Raw genomic sequence first — 17,801 nt, 5'->3', positions numbered from 1 at the left:
CAATTGGGATACGTGGCATGCATCAACAAAGTCAACGAGCGGCTCGTCACCTCTTACATCAAGCGCGGGTTGCTGAAGACCTATTCCACCCCAGGTCTTCACAGGTCCTGAAATATTTTCATATGGATGAATCAACTTAACTCATATCAGAGAAAACAGCTGTTTTATTTCTCAGATTGTGAGACGGTCTACCTGAAGAACTGGCTTTACATCGACAAAATAACAAAATATATTTCCTGTATTCAATCTATTTAAAGCACCTGCTTTGGTGGGAGTCTGATGTACAGTTGAACAGATCACAGCATCACACAGGACCATTGAGAACAAGGATGGTGGTACAGCAGGATATGTCAGCATGGGAAAATATAACAACTTTAACAAATCATGTAAAGTAACAACAATACATTAGCACACTTGCATTGGCTGCTTAAATACATGTCTTGTTTCTCATGACTGGCCTGCCCCTAAAAATGCCCCCACCAAAATATCTTTTTATTTGTTAAACGCTGTTGAAAGACTCAACTCAAGATTCTTATTTGTACTGGATTTCCACTCTTGCCCACTCTATGCCATTCCTGGTGTGTCCGATTCACACAAGAAATAGAGAATGAGTATGCGTTTATGCAGCTTCTAGCAATATTCCAGCAACATCACGGCAGGGCACACCAGAAATGGGCTTCACACATTGTTCCCATGTGGGGAATCAAATCTTGGCCTTTGGTGTGTGAGTGAATGCTTAAACACTAGGCTACGCCACTGCCCTTAAGGGGAAATAACCCATGGTGACCTCATCCATGTGGTCTTATATCATGAGGCACAGGGGTGCGGCCAAATAGGTCACAGGTCCAGGCAATTCAAGTTCACTAGTGACCTACTAAATAAAAAAAAAAAATAACACTAAAATTGAGGAGAGTCATCAGAAACAAGAATATATTTTATTGCCTTCCATGGAAATGAGAGAAAAAGGTTTTACAGAAATGAAATGGTAAACAAATCAAACATGCATATACAGTACATTATCTACCATCTAATTGGAAAAATAGAGATTCATTCACAGCTCAAAGGAGTCTGTTTTCAATATGTGCACATAGAATTCACCTAAGCTGAACTCATTTCAAAATCAGCTGTACATGGCCTTCATCATAAATAACTGAGCTAGATATTGACTGTCGTAAATAATCAACACAACATGAAACCATAATTCAAATTATTTCTTGAGGTTTTACATTCCTTGATATAGGCAATCCTTGATATGGGTAGCACTGTTGTAAATGATCACTTCAACTTGAAACATCAGAAATGTACTTGGATGAAAAGTTTACATGGATGTCAGTCCATATCAGGCATTGTATCTGTACTGCTGCAAACAAATGGACTCTCTTATCTTCTTGATGAAACCTTCCTTACCTGGACTTTCAACACTAACATCGTAAACAGACTTCACATCTGGTGTAAGAAGAAAAGGAGCAGTACTGCCATGTAATCAAATACTGTTTTCAAAGAAACTTATTATTATGTATTCATCAGAATTTGCACCGCAGTTTCAGAAAGTATATATATCCTCATTACTCCTGCAAATTATTCTAGTCAAATATGGTAGGAGTTTACCCTTGTGACAAAAAATGCCCTCGTAATCAATTTTCCAAACATCGTCTGTATCTTTTGGCGCAAGATACAAAATACACTGTTTAACATTACAACACAGATATGAGACGAAGTCAACATGCTGTACCTAGTTTACAGTACAAGCTGAAACAGGCATTGTATGCCTTGCATCAATAACCAGTGTTAATACAAATCACACGGTTTGAACACATGACGCATAACTGAAAAAATACACTGAGCTATACAGGTCAACCAATCTATAGGGATATAAATATTAGGATCTAGTTCTATGATAATGTATTTAAAAACAGGTACATACTACGTGTGGTCTGTAAGGCAATACCTGTGAGTACTTCATAAACCATCATCACAAGGTTTAACAATAGGATCATCAATAAATAAAACATCACCTTCAATTTGTTTTGTGAAAATATGTTCATCGTAACTGATTAATGTAAACAACAAATATAATATTTTCCTACAGACTGTTTTCAAACAACAAAACCAAAATTATTAGAAGAAACCTTAGAAAGGTACTTACAGGCTTTGATAACGTCATAGTTAGTGATCACTGCTTATATTGATAACCATAGAACTCTTAACTGAGTTGGTACATCTGCTTCTTAAGGCTTCACTATCTCAGCACATTTTATCCATGAAGTAAGTTAAGAGGAAGATGCTAGGGTATATATCACAATAGTCAACAGAGCAAGCTGGAATGATATATATGCTATATCTTAGAGAGCTGTAATTGGTTCCAACTGCCATCCTATGAGGTTACTACAGGTTTGGTCAGTACAGAAAACTACATGTCACCATGGCAACAGCAGTCTCCCAACAAACAATCTATCAAACATGATGAGATCCACAGCCTGCTGCTGGAGAATCTGACTGTGATAAACTCCATGGTCATCTGCCGGTCTGCTCCTCCACTCCCTAGTATTACACTCCCCCGCCACTCCTCTCCACTGGAATCTTCTCTCTTTCTGCGCTCTGCTCCGCTGCCATGGCTAGTCGTGAGTTGGACACCCGGCCACTCTTAAGAGCACTCATGAGCTACAACATAACAGGTCATCAGGTCATCAGCAACAACATTTCCTTAGTGATAGTTACCATTGGCCAGAAACTAATCATTATCATCATTATCCCCACTAGCATGGTATCATCCTATATCATACATCTCTACAGAAGAGGTCATCTCACTGTGGTAATCCAGCATGGAGTGAAGCTGACATTGGTCATACACAGAAACCAGTCTGTCAGAGACAAGGTAGAAAGTTGAAACAACAAGTAGGCGTGTCTGAAACTGTGCTGTTACAGAAACAACTGCCACCAAAAGACTTGGTTGTGCACGGATATATCAATATGTACAATACAAGATGTACATTTAGTGGAAAAGTTTACTTCTTCTGTTCTCCAGTCTATGGCTCAAAGATTGCCGTGGAAACATAAAATCTTAACTCATTCGCTTATTCCTATGTAAATTGCCAACATTAAGAATAAAATATATTTTGCTATTTATCAATTACTTTAAATCCTATTGACAAAAAAACCCAAACTAAAACCAACTCATAAAAGGAGAAAATCATGCGAAAAGAAACAAAACAGAAACTTTGGCTGTGGAAGGAAGGAAGTGAAAGAAGGAGGCGGAAGGAAGCCTGTGACAGTTGCATAGTAAAGCAATGCATACCAATAGGTTCTTAAAAGGGGAACCACGCTCCAAGCTTTCGGCCAGTATCCAACCTTTGTGAAGATGTTGTAAATTGTGTCAGACACAGACACTGTTTCTATGTGATTAGGGTACTCATTCACTGCTAGACTGATGCACATACACTTCTGTTTCCAGATAAACAAAACGGATTTTTGATGATCTGAATCAAATTTGCTAGGCCTGCCCACTGACTTAAGCCTGGTCCCCCTTTAATGCTTTGGTGTAGCTCACACTGGTCCAGCTTGGAGGTCACGGACGCCACAGCCTGCTGCTTGACTTTCAGCACACTAACAAGCTGGGAGAAAGCAAACAGAAGCTGGTAAGCAGGGAACGGATGGCACATATAACACAGGTCTGAATGTACAGGGCCTGACACAGCAAGGATGGCACATGACCTTTCTCTCTGACTCCACGAGGGGAACAATGTAGAATAATATATCTGGCATTAGTGACCTATCATGGAATCTCCGGCATGTGGCATTGGGGATGTAGTCTGCCATGGAGAGACAATCATGGGGCATTGGGGACCTAGTCTACCATGGTGAGACAAGCATGTGGCATTGGGGATGTAGTCTACCATGGTGAGACAAGCATGTGGCATTGGGGATGTAGTCTACCATGGGGAGACAAGCATGTGGCATTGGGGATGTAGTCTACCATGGGAGACAAGCATTGGGGACCTAGTCTACCATGGTGAGACAAGCATGTGGCATTGGGGATGTAGTCTACCATGGGGAAGACAAGCATGGGGCATTGGGGACGTAGTCTACCATGGGGAGACAATCATGGGGCATTGGGATCTATTATTTGGAATCTGCAAAGTTGGTCAGTACTGGAGGACTTGTGATCTGTTGTGCTGCGGAATCCTCCCAATTGACAATTATGTGGTAGTTGGGACCTATTAATCTCTGGCATGGCACACATCTAGGACATCTGAGGACAAGATCGAGGGCTGGTGTCTAATGGGGGGTGGATTGCCTTCCTTCCATGGACATATATTACACCTCCAGGATACATAGGTTCTTCCAGAACAAGGATAGCCTATTCCTCAAACATGAGGTACTGGGGACCTATTCTTCTCCAATATCCAAGGGAAACAATGGGCTAATAAGAATTCATTCTGCACTGGAATCCCCATGATTGGATTGTGGGAACTTATTCTGCCCTAGAATGCTGACAGGGAGACAACCTATGGAGCTATTCTGGTCCCAGGTCTGGTGCAAACAAAACAGGTAAAAGCAGGAAAAGAGGGTTTATCAATTTTATTTCCCTACAGTAACTAAATCATATTTCTGATGAAAAAGATAAAAAACAGATTATACACCTGAAACTAAAATAATTATACAAATAAAAAACTAAAAAAACTGTGAGAGCGCAATTTTTACTTTATGTACAAGTGATAATATTATTTCCTGATGGTCAGTTTTAAATGTTGAAGAAAGTCCCAAATGTGAACTTACATGAGGTTTATGTGATTTCCACTTTGGGAAAACCTATGAGCACAGGGCCACTGGTCAAATGTACCTCTGTCAGTAGTATCACTGATATCAAGTCCAGGGGACCGATTCTGACCTCAGACATGGTACCTCTAACTACTTTGAGGTATCAAATACATCATGTTCTGTGGACCTATTTTGACCCAAGACCAATGGCAACCAAAAGACAATGATTGATTTAAGAGTGACACCATACCATGATGGATCTGGAGGTAAAGCTCACAATATCATGACCGATTTGATAGCAAAACCCCAATGGATGATGTACCCTGATTGATTTAAGAATGAATCCCCAATAGGTAATGATTGAATTAAGAGTGAAATGCATGATACACCACAAAGACAAGTGTCAAAAGTGAAACCCTCACAGGCAATGATTGATTTCTGAGACAAATGAATGATGAACCAAGATTGATTTGAGAATGAAATCCCAATAGGTAATGATTGAATTAAGATTGAAATGCATGATACACCACAAAGACAAGTGTCAAAAGTGAAACCCTCACAGGCAATGATTGATTTCTGAGACAAACGAATGATGAACCAAGATTGATTTTAAGATAATGATTGATTTAAGATTGAATTGCATGATACACCACAAAGACAAGTGTCAAAAGTGAAACCCTCACAGGCAATGATTGATTTCTGAGACAAATGAATGATGAACCAAGATTGATTTTAAGATAATGATTGATTTAAGATTGAATTGCATGATACACCACAAAGACAAGTGTCAAAAGTGAAACCCTCACAGGCAATGATTGATTTCTGAGAGAAATGAATGATGAACCAAGATTGATTTTAAGATAATGATTGAATTAAGATTGAAATGCATGATACACCACGACAGACAAGTGTTGAAAGTAAAACCCTCGGTGAGGATGGAAACTACAGAAGGAGAGGCAAGTAATCTGGAACAATCGCGTTGTAAATGCAAACCACACCATCCTCCCTTACCTACCAAGGTTACCATGGCAACAAGTGTTTGTGCTTTTGTTTGTCTGTAACAAAAGGATATACTTATGACATGAGATATTTCTCATACCACTAGGGGTGTCTATTGAGGGCAGTTTTACACAGACGATTTCAATAGTTCGAGGCACTACTGAGACATTTGCAACTGGTACAACTATTCCAGATTCTGGTTCCATCGGGTTTGTAAATAACACCAATACAAAGTCAAAAATGACCTTGCTAACTTCTTATGTAGTGTCGCAGACATAGAGGTTATCACGCGAGTGTGTTTGGGGAAGCTAAATATCCTGCATTAGGAATAAACATTGTATTTAGCGAGCCTTGGTTAATTCTGACTCAATCGCCGAATGACGAGGGCGACGCCATGTTAGTATAAACAGCGAAAGTAGTCCTACTTGACCTTTGATATTTGCATCACTATCCGCATATGACCCAAACGGATATCGTTTTTATCCGTTGGCTTTATCCTGCCGAGGAACCTACCCATTATATGATAAACATATTTATCTTGACATTATCTGGTGACTCCACGACATCTGCTGTCTGAAGGAAGGGGTCTGTCCCTCAGTTCATACCTCACCCACATTTGCAAAAAATATCTGTGTGACCAGAGATTCAAGAACTGCTCCTCAAACCACGAAGGAAACGGACTTCATGCTGGTATTGTCCACATTAGGAACAAAACAAAAATCAATCCATGTGTACTACAACTATTTTTGTCATACTGACGGTGGTCATTACTAGATTTCTCCCTGCAACCATATAGCCTACTGCAGCACAGAGGCCTAGCCTCACACAAGACAGGGTGGGCGTTATAGGGTGGGCGTTATAGGGCTGTACAAGCATGGCTGCTCCAGCCACAACTAACATGGGAGGATGAGGACGGACACACAAGAAGTACAGTTGTTATTGAAGGCCAGTCTCAAGCTGGTGATAGAACACATGATCTAGGACATAGTATTTTTGGTCGTGGTCTAAGCTACAGATAAAGGGCAAGCCAATTCCATTGAAACACCTGAGGTGCATACCTAAGTTTGGCAACCTTACTTGACAGGCTACCTTGCAAACTATCGACTGGCATTTCCTTGTTTCATCATGATCATCATTTAGTTTCTTTGAAAAGAATGAAAATATCCTGGCTTGCTGTATCATAACGATGACAGCTCGGCCATCATGGCCATGCTTTGCCAATGTCATTGAAAAATGCATCTTGAAAATGATTGGCTACTGCTTGTGATATGGACCTTTCACCAAGTTCAATACATAATGTTTTGGTACAGAAACCTCACTGCATTTCATTGTGCATAAATTTTGCCTCTACAGTGTGCAGAGCACAGAACAGTGACACCCAAGCCTCACAGAGACAACTCTAACCATGTCTACTGCTAGGCAGTATGTGTGGGAGCAGGATTTGGACGTTTTCAACATTTGTACATATGTATACTATTGAGTGGTGGGATTGAGACCTTGAACATTTCAATGTGTCTCAAGAAGCAGCTGTATTAGTGAACATCTGGCTAGAGAACACCTCTAAGATTAAACACCTGGCCAGTGAACACCTCTAAGATTGAACACCTGGCCAGTGAACACTTCAGAGATTGAACACCTGGTCAGTGAACACCTCTGAGATTGAACACCTGGCCAGTGAACACCTCTGAGATTGAACACCTGGTCAGTGAACACCTCTGAGATTGAACACCTGGTCAGTGAACACCTCTGAGATTGAACACCTGGCCAGTGAACACCTCAGAGATTGAACACCTGGTCAGTGAACACCTCTGAGATTGAACACCTGGCCAGTGAACACCTCTGAGATTGAACACCTGGTCAGTGAACACCTCTGAGATTGAACACCTGGTCAGTGAACACCTCTGAGATTGAACACCTGGCCAGTGAACACCTCTGAGATTGAACACCTGGCCAGTGAACACCTCTGAGATTGAACATCTGGCCAGTGAACACATTTCAGATTGAGCACCAGTCAACACCTCAAAGAGTGAACACCTGATCAGTAAACACCTCTGATAAGGATAGTGAGGGAGTTGCTTATCTAAACAGTATTTTTCAGAGAATCATGTAGGAGCGGAGCCTGAAGTGATGCAGATTGTGGACTTTAAGGACACGTGCGCTGGACCTCTCAGAAAGGAAACCTCCGACAATGTAACAGTCATTTAACTGGACTGGCTTAGAGGTTGATATTCGGCTCCAAGTCGAAGTGGAAATAAACATTTTCCAAGACACAGTGAACATCTGATCTGAGATGATTGTCAAAAAGAAAACACCTGTTCTGAGCTGTTTACCTGACAAAGTGAACATGTGCTCTGTTTCATTTACCCGACAATGTGAACACCTGTTCTAAGCAGATTACCCGACAATGTGAACACCTGTTCTGAGATGATTGCCAGGCATAAATATAAACCCTTCCTCCAGGAAGAGCGGATTGTACATACAAACTGACGAAACCACAAGCCCTCTTACCTGGAGGTACTCGCCAAGGTCAACTTGAGCATTCTTGTTGAGGTCGACTTCACTGAGAATGTCATGAAGCTGATCTTCAGTCACTCTTTCTCCAATTTTCTGCAAGAGACAACATGCCGGTTACAATGCAGCGTTCCACACAGTACAAACATGTCTATGAGAGGATGAAGACTTGAGACATAATAGTTATTCCTCAAATTTCATCTGAAAATGGAAAATCTAGTAAATCTATTTCAAGGTAGTTTTAATGATTTAAATTTCTTCACAAATTCTGTAGGTGGTTAACCAAAAGTTCAATTTTATCAAATAAGGTGCATATAATTATTGAAAATTTCATGACTTAAAGAATCTCATTTGAATTTCAAAACAATGGATCCAAATGGACAGAAAATATCAGTTTTAGTTCCTCCACTGTTCAAGCAGACTACGATGACGGTTGGTCATGTTAATATCTACATCTATATAGTTGTTATAACAACATACAGGTATCAATGAAGCGAGTTTAACACATCATTTCTGTCTATGCAAAATGTTAGAAACAGGCTACTTGAACACAAACCCATCTTGCAAGTTAGACTTGAGCGAATGTGTTAATGACATGTACAAAGTATATGACATACTGCTCTACAGCATCAATGTTCAATGAGGAGATAAGGCCACAATAAATGAATTATTAGATTTTCATCCAAATTTTAAAATGTGAGCCAAGAGGACTTTATTTTTATTTTTAAACAAACTGTTGAAGGCATCTGTGTACATCAAGTGTGACCAGGTGAGTGAGTGAGTGAGTGAGTGGGGTTTAACGCCGCTTTTAACAGTATTCCAGTTATATCGCGGCGTGTCAGCTTAATGTTGGAGGAAAGCCCCAAGTGATGCAAGTCTCGGACGTTTACCACTTCGGTGAAACCCACGAGCATGGGTATGGTGCTAACAAACCTAGAAACAAAATCGGGGCGAACCGGGATTCGAACCCACAATCATAGGTTTCTGGTGTGCCCAAGGGACGCAACACTGCACAGCAAATCGCGGCGCCTTAGATGACTGGGCCACCTGTGCCCCCGTCACCAGGTGAGATTCGCATGAAGTGTGAATGTTTGGTGGGACTATGGTGTATACAACATGGCATGACAGATTAACCATAGTAATAGGAAAGAATCGGGTGGTCCTCAACTATTTTTGAGCAATATATTGAATCAAATAAAGGAATAAAGGAACACACCGATGTCTTTGTCTGGAGGTCCTTAGGGACCATTGAATTATGTGAGGTTGGTGATTCTTATAGAGATGAAAGTCTAATAATATATTTATTTATGGCCTTAGCTAGATGATTTATGGTCACTGAGTGAGTGAGTGAGTGAGTGAGTGAGTGAATGTTGTTTCCATCCAGCTATGACAGAGTCTTGCAAGTAATCAAGTCAATGGATGACATCATGAGTGAGGGGTTGCACTGTCAGGGTACAATCACACACAATCAGCCAGGTCATTCACCGGAACCAACTGTCAGCTCTTACAGCATGCAAACTGGGACGTATTTTGTCATGGATTCCCACAGACTTGGGTCATGCATCGATCCATCATGGAGTCAGCTGTCATTCAGCTACAGTCCTCTGTGTCTGGTGATCTTGTGTACAGCAGTCTGTGTGAAGTGATGAACCCAGGTGTGGAGGTGATGAGGTGTTAGGAGTACGATACCACAATAAAATAAAAGTCAAAGAATAAGAGTACACAGTCATAGCATTGGGCAGGTTATTTTTTTTCTTATAGACCCATATTTTCACAAATGTAGAATAGAATTAGAATTTTTTGGTCCTATGTTTTTATCAATTTTCAGTATTTCCTACGAACAATACTCTCAAGAAAGTCATTATACTATACTATGTTCTTGTAGTCATTCCTAGAGTCCTTCCATGCTGATGACCCATCCAAGTACTAGATCTGATCACCCATCCAAGCACTAGCTATGATGATCACCCATCCAAGTACTAGCTCTGATGATCACCCATCCAAGTACGAGCCCTGATCACCCATCCAAGCACTAGCTCTGATGATCATCCATCCAAGTACTAGCTCTGATGATCACCCATCCAAGTACTAGCGCTGATCACCCATCCAAGCATTAGCTCTGATGATCACCCATCCAGGTACTAGCTCTGATGATCACACATCCAGGTACTAGCTCTGATCATCCATCCAAGTACTAGCTCTGATGATCACCCATCCAAGTACGAGCCCTGATCACCCATCCAAGCACTAGCTCTGATGATCACCCATCCAGGTACTAGCTCTGATGATCACCCATCCAAGTACTAGCTCTGATCACCCATCCAAGTACTAGCCCTGATCACACATCCAAGTACTAGCTCTGATGATCACCCATCCAAGTCCTAGCTCTGATGATCACCCATCCAAGTCCTAGCTCTGATGATCACCCATCCAAGTACGAGCTCTGATCACACATCCAAGCACTAGCCCTGATCACAAATCCAAGTACTAGCTCTGATGATCACACATCCAAGTACTAGCTCTGATGATCACCCATTCAAGCACGAGCTCTGATCACCCATCCAAGTACTAGCCCTGATCACACATCCAAGTATGAGCTTTGATAACCCATCCAAGTACTAGCTCTGATCACCCATCCAAGTACTAGCTCTAATCACACATCCAAGTACTAGCTCTGATCACACATCCAAGTACTAGCTCTGATCACACATTCAAGTACTAGCTCTGATGATCACCCATCCAAGTACTAGCTCTGATCACCCATCCAAGTACTAGCTTTGATCAGCAATCAAAGTACAAGCTCTGATGATCACACATCCAAGTATTAGCTCTGATCACCTATCCAAGTACGAGCCCTGATCACCCATCCAAGTACTAGCTCTGATGATCACCCATCCAAGTCCTAGCTCTGATGATCACCCATCCAAGTACTAGCTCTGATCACCCATCCAAGTACTAGCTCTGATGATCACCCATCCAAGTACTAGGTCTGATGATCACCCATCCAAGTCCTAGCTCTGATGATCACCCATCCAAGTCCTAGCTCTGATGATCACCCATCCAAGTACGAGCTCTGATCACACATCCAAGTACTAGCTCTGATGATCAACCATCCAAGTACTAGCTCTGATGATCACCCATCCAAATCCTAGCTCTGATGATCACCCATCCAAGTACTAGCTCTGATCACCCATCCAAGTACTAGCTCTGATAATCACCCATCCAAGTACTAGCTCTGATCACCCATCCAAGTACTAGCTCTGATGATCACCCATCCAAGTACTAGCTCTGATGATCACCCATCCAAGTCCTAGCTCTGATGATCACCCATCCAAGTCCTAGCTCTGATGATCACCCATCCAAGTACGAGCTCTGATCACACATCCAAGTACTAGCTCTGATGATCACCCATCCAAGTACTAGCTCTGATGATCACCCATCCAAATCCTAGCTCTGATGATCACCCATCCAAGTACTAGCTCTGATCACCCATCCAAGTACTAGCTCTGATGATCACACATCCAAGTATTAGCTCTGATCACCCATCCAAGTACGAGCCCTGATCACCCATCCAAGTCCTAGCTCTGTTGATCACCCATCCAAGCACTAGCTCTGATGATCACCCATCCACGTACTAGCTCTGATGATCAGGCATCTAAGTCCTAGCTCTGATGATCAGGCATCCAAGTCCTAGTTCTGATTGTCACCCATCCAAGGACTAGCTCTGATGATCAGGCATCCAAGTACTAGCCCTGATGATCAGGCATCCAAGTACTAGCTCTGATGATCAGGCATCCAAGTCCTAGCACTGATGATCACCCATCCATGCACTAGCTAACGTGTTCAGTCATTGCATCTGTCCAATCCTCTCATGACATTCTCAACTACTCGGCCACATAAAAATCCTGTGCTGGCCAACAGACGTTTTGACAATAAATGGACTTTGACAGACTTATCACTACAATGTGCATAAAGACTTAACATGATTAAGGATTAAAGAAAGGAATAAGATAACTTCACGGCATTTTTTTTTCTGAAACACTGTCGTGTGGGTTTTGGAGGAATTTATCTGGTGAAGTGAAGTAAAATGAAATGAATCAGATTTTCAAGTGGTCTGCCATATGTCTGGTACACGGATGCAGGATCAACAAAGCGTGTTTGAATCTGGAGCAGTGAAATCATTGCTCCGACAGCAGCAATCTCCTCACAGAAATACAGCCATGTAAGCAGTCATTGTAGTCAGACTAGTCTCCCTGCACCACCTTGAAGGCCCACTGTGTCTCAGGTTCCGGGTTAGGTGAAGCTTACTGTGATATGCTGAAGCCTATTGGTCTATTGTTAGTTTATAACAGTAAATCTTCCCAATATCATTTTTGCCACTAAAAGTGAATATTTGAGAATATTAATAATATTCTGAAGTCAAGAATTCATTTGTGTCATACATTGAAACACGATGTCCGTATTCTACTGAAATGAACTCATACCAGATGACAACTAGCAAGAGTAGCATGAAGGCTCCGTAGCTCACCAGGTACATTCACGTGAACAGAGGTTATAGGAAGGGAAATCTTCAGCTGCGAAGTAGGGGAAGTGTTGCTGTTTAAGGATTCAAAAGGTTTTTATCATATGGTTTGAACTGGAGACAGTATGATCAGGTGGTTTGAATGTGTCATGTTGCATGTTTGATGTGAAGAGAGAGTATGATCAGATGGTTTGAATGTGTCATGTTGCATGTTTGATGTGAAGAGAGAGTATGATCAGATGGTTTGAATGTGTCATGTTGCATGTTTGATGTGAAGAGAGAGTATGATCATATGGTTTGAATGTGTCATGTTGCATGTTTGATGTGAAGAGAGAGTATGATCATATGGTTTGAATGTGTCATGTTGCATGTTTGATGTGAAGAGAGAGTATGATCAGATGGTTTGAATGTGTCATGTTGCATGTTTGATGTGAAGAGAGAGTATGATCATATGGTTTGAATGTGTCATGTTGCATGTTTGATGTGAAGAGAGAGTATGATCAGATGGTTTGAATGTGTCATGTTGCATGTTTGATGTGAAGAGAGAGTATGATCATATGGTTTGAATGTGTCATGTTGCATGTTTGATGGGAAGAGAGAGTATGATCAGATGGTTTGAATGTGTCATGTTGCATGTTTGATGTCAAGAGAGAGTATGATCATATGGTTTGAATGTGTCATGTTGCATGTTTGATGTGAAGAGAGAGTATGATCATATGGTTTGAATGTGTCATGTTGCATGTTTGATGTGAAGAGAGAGTATGATCATATGGTTTGAATGTGTCATGTTGCATGTTTGATGTGAAGAGAGAGTATGATCATATGTTTTGAATGTGTCATGTTGCATGTTTGATGTGAAGAGAGAGTATGATCAGATGGTTTGAATGTGTCATGTTGCATGTTTGATGTGAAGAGAGAGTATGATCAGATGGTTTGAATGTGTCATGTTGCATGTTTGATGTGAAGAGAGAGTATGATCATATGGTTTGAATGTGTCATGTTGCATGTTTGATGTGAAGAGAGAGTATGATCAGATGGTTTGAATGTGTCATGTTGCATGTTTGATGTGAAGAGAGAGTATGATCAGATGGTTTGAATGTGTCATGTTGCATGTTTGATGTGAAGAGAGAGTATGATCAGATGGTTTGAATGTGTCATGTTGCATGTTTGATGTGAAGAGAGAGTATGATCATATGGTTTGAATGTGTCATGTTGCATGTTTGATGTCAAGAGAGAGTATGATCAGATGGTTTGAATGTGTCATGTTGCATGTTTGATGTGAAGAGAGAGTATGATCATATGGTTTGAATGTGTCATGTTGCATGTTTGATGTCAAGAGAGAGTATGATCAGATGGTTTGAATGTGTCATGTTGCATGTTTGATGTGAAGAGAGAGTATGATCATATGGTTTGAATGTGTAATGTGAAATGTCTGATGGGTGGAGGCAGAATAATCTCAAAACATACTTTTCTGAATTCTTTAAATAATATTATTTTACAAACATCAATAATTGTATAATAATTTCCTACATGGAAGACATTTTGTTTTAGTAACACTATCCACATTTTTCTCACAAGATTATGTCCATCTATTTTCGACGATTTCAACAGTATTTTTCCAAACCGAAAGAAAAGTAAATTTTAGTGCAAGAAATCCTAATCAAATCCAGGTGACAAATTCATTCTTATTTTCACAAGTCAGCTAAATTGATCTTCAGTTGTCATCTAATTTAAAGTAAAAGTAGAGGGACCACCTCCGTGGTCTAGTGGTAGAGCGTCAGCCTGGAGAGTGGAAGGTCACGATTCGAACCCCAGTCACTTCATACCAAAAGACGTCTGAAGATGATACTAGTACACGCACGCTGCTATATGAGTGGAATAATCCTGAACATGACGTTAAACCCCATTTCACCTCACCTAAAAGTGAAGGCAATGTCACTAGTTCAAGTTGTCATAGCTGGTAAATATAACCTCTCGCAGTCTGCCAACCCTTACCAAGACTGTAACATGATTGAAACTCAATGATGATGTTCATCACGAGCAAACTGGATATTCTTTTAAAAGGGCACTTTGCAAAAACATTTCATTGCAGTAGGTAACATTCTTTATCGCTGGAATGGCTTGTTTTCACTTTATAAGTACCAGAACAGCAAGAAGCTATCTTTGTTAATTAATCATTGCCATATGTTGTGAATCTATCGCAAGTGGTGAGGACAATAGTTGCTGACTTATGTGAACTTCCAACTCTGTAACATAATCTCAGAATCAGCCAAGTCAGAGAAGGAATAAACAATAATGGACAAAGGGCGAAAGGCCCCAGACAATTCACCATACTATAAATCACCCTGACCTTTGGTCCTGGAGATCTGAACACCAGGTAGGTGAGAACGAATGTAATCAAGCAGTGTTGTGGATTCAATTTGTTCAAAAGATGCCGAGTCAGCAGAAATGCACCACAAAAGTTTACCAGGTATGTAAACATCCAATAACACCCAAATAAAATAAACGCTCCATGAAGACAGAGACAAAGTGAGTGCTTTCAAGACAAGCTAAATAATAAAATCAGTGGTGATTTTTCAAAATGTTTTTCAAGAAAATACTGCATTTGAAGAAAAGGATTGAAAGTGTTCAAATCTACCCATCTCTACATGAGTGCTTTCAAGACAAGCTAAATAATAAAATCAGTGGTGATTTTTCAAAATGTTTTTCAAGAAAATACTGCATTTGAAGAAAAGGATTGAAAGTGTTCAAATCTACCCATCTCTACGTGAGTGTGCAATGAAGCAGGTTAGACAGAACACCAGGTGTTAAGCCACTGTGCTAGGGCAGAAGGTCTACTTGGTCTAGGACTGAATTCTTGACAACACCACTGGAAGCTAACAGGAAGCAGCAGCACATGAACAAACCTCACTTTCAAAATAGGCAAGTTTCTGTCAAAAGAATACAAGAATGTGTCACAGACGAGAATATACAAACATTAGGTTGATGGTGTAGTTATGTGGATGAGGGAGTCGGAACTATCAAACAATTCCTCTTTTGATATTATTACTTACCTCTCATTTCATTGTATGATTTTGGATGAAGTATTTAAGGTAACAAATAAGATATATCTTTCCAGTTTTGTTTCTTACTGTGAGGTAGGGAGTGTTTTGTGATGCTTTTAGCAATATTCCAGCCATATCAAAGAGACATAAAGAATGGACTTGACACACTGGGGCATTGAACCAGTGTCTTCTGTGTGACAGGTAACCACTTTAACCACTAGGCTACTGCCCCTCAAAAAGGAAGGTCTTCATATATTGTACCCACATGGGGATTTGAACCCAGATCTTCCGTGTGACAAGTGACCACTTTAACCACTAGGCTACTGCCCCTCAAAAATACAGGTCTTCATATATTGTACAGTCGTGTGGAATTGAACCCAGATCTTCCGTGTGACAAGTGAACACTTTTACCACTAAGCTACTGTCCCACACGAAGAAAGGTCTTCACATACTGTACCCACTTCGGGAATCGAACCAGTGCCTTCCTGTGCCAAGTGACCACTTTAACCACTAGGCTACCACTCAACCTGTTCTGGATCGGAAACTAAGAAGACAGTTGTTGACAAGTTGGAGTAACCGGCTGAGCTACTAACAGCCATGTCCTAAAGTACACATATGCCAACAAAACCTGCCCTCTTCTTGCTAGCAGACAGTGGTGGTAGACATGATCCATTGCATCATATGACAATCCATATCATGACTTTCTTCATGTTTCCTTGAATGTAACAATGGTTAGATATTACTTCTCCATTGAAGTTTTGAGATGATAATGAATTAATACCAGTTGGCATGTAGACCTTTTGTCAATAATCCAAGTATCTACATTTTCCTAGTTCTTTAAGAGTGAGTTAGTGAGTGAGTTTCTGTTTAACGCCGCTTTTAACAGTATTCCAGTTATATCACGGCGTGTCAGCTTAATGTGGGAGGAAAGCCTGAAGTGATGCAGGCCTCAGACGTTTACCACTTCGGTGAAACCCACAAGCACGGGTATGGTGCTGACAAACCTAGAAACATAATCGGGGCGAACCAGGATTCGAACCCACAAGGGACGCAACTCTGCACAGCGAATCGTGGCCCCTTAGACGACTTGGCCACCCGTGCCCCTAGTTCTTTAAGAGTATATTAATATCCTGATATACTTGACAACAGGACAGCAACTTATCCATGATAAGAGGAATATATTCACTCACTTACTAAAATCAAAGCACTCAGAGCACTTGTAAAATGCTTCAGACTGATGCTTCAGTGTGTGAAAGCTTCCTGAATACACAAGTGAGGCAGTTCTGAGTGTGTGATTTGGACTTTTTCATTGGCTTTGTTTACATAACACACTCTGATATTTGGGTCATATTTTTCTGGGTGTTTCTAAAACATGCATCATCGCCATTTTGAAGGGTTTTGCTATATGTTATCATCATAAGGACTAGTGGACGATGACTGATAGTTACTACCGCTGTTGCATGAAACAATTTCCGAGTGTGATGTCGCAGCTTTAGTTCATGTACAATTAAATTCTCATACCAAAACAATAGAGCTCTGCCGCTTGATTGGATTAGAAAACTATGTTTATCAAAGCCTAGATTACAAGATAATTTCTTGGTCCTATGAAGTGAAACAAGGCAGAGTATTCTCTGAGAAGTAGAGTTTCCAACCTGCTAACGAGTCGACTCTTGCAATGTGGTCACTAAAGCAGGTGGTGGTTTTGGCTATTGTTTGCAAACAATGCCTCAGACTGGTTGACCTTTAGCCTGCTGGATTCACTTCAGCATAGTAAACTAGCTCATCAGTATTTTAACCTAAACAGTCTGTTGCATTCACTTCTGCATAAGGCAAAGTGAACTAGCTAATCAGTATTTTAACCTTTAGTCTGCTGGTTTCACTTCAGCATAAGGCAAAGTGAACTAGCTCATCAGTATTTTAACCTAAACAGTCTGTTGCATTCACTTCAGCATAAGGCAAAGTGAACT

At 40.7% G+C, this 17,801-nt stretch overlaps 1 protein-coding gene across 10 annotated transcripts in view; it reads right to left on the bottom strand.

Annotated features, from left to right (window-relative positions):
• Window positions 1-146: 146 nt before the first annotated feature.
• Window positions 147-17,801, bottom strand: part of LOC124149902 (glycerol-3-phosphate dehydrogenase, mitochondrial-like) — a 51,951-nt gene continuing 34,296 nt past the window's right edge. For 3 of the 10 annotated variants that reach the window (XM_048382154.1, XM_048382155.1, XM_048382161.1), the window contains 3 exons: window positions 15,697-15,720; window positions 8,266-8,364; window positions 147-2,661 (listed from right to left, as the gene is read on the bottom strand). In XM_048382154.1, the coding sequence (XP_048238111.1) occupies window positions 2,548-2,661; window positions 8,266-8,364; window positions 15,697-15,720 (237 nt within the window). In that variant the 3' untranslated portion in view covers window positions 147-2,547. Of the gene's footprint in view, window positions 2,662-3,547; window positions 3,612-5,769; window positions 5,814-8,265; window positions 8,365-15,696; window positions 15,721-17,801 lie in introns of all 10 variants that reach the window. The other 7 variants (XM_048382159.1, XM_048382157.1, XR_007218102.1 and 4 more) reach the window with 7 other exon arrangements.

Source organism: Haliotis rufescens, unplaced genomic scaffold (assembly GCF_023055435.1).
Source record: "Haliotis rufescens isolate VD_foot unplaced genomic scaffold, xgHalRufe1.0.p SCAF_4, whole genome shotgun sequence".
NCBI lineage: Eukaryota > Metazoa > Mollusca > Gastropoda > Lepetellida > Haliotidae > Haliotis > Haliotis rufescens.
This window is presented reverse-complemented; position numbering and strand designations above follow the sequence as displayed.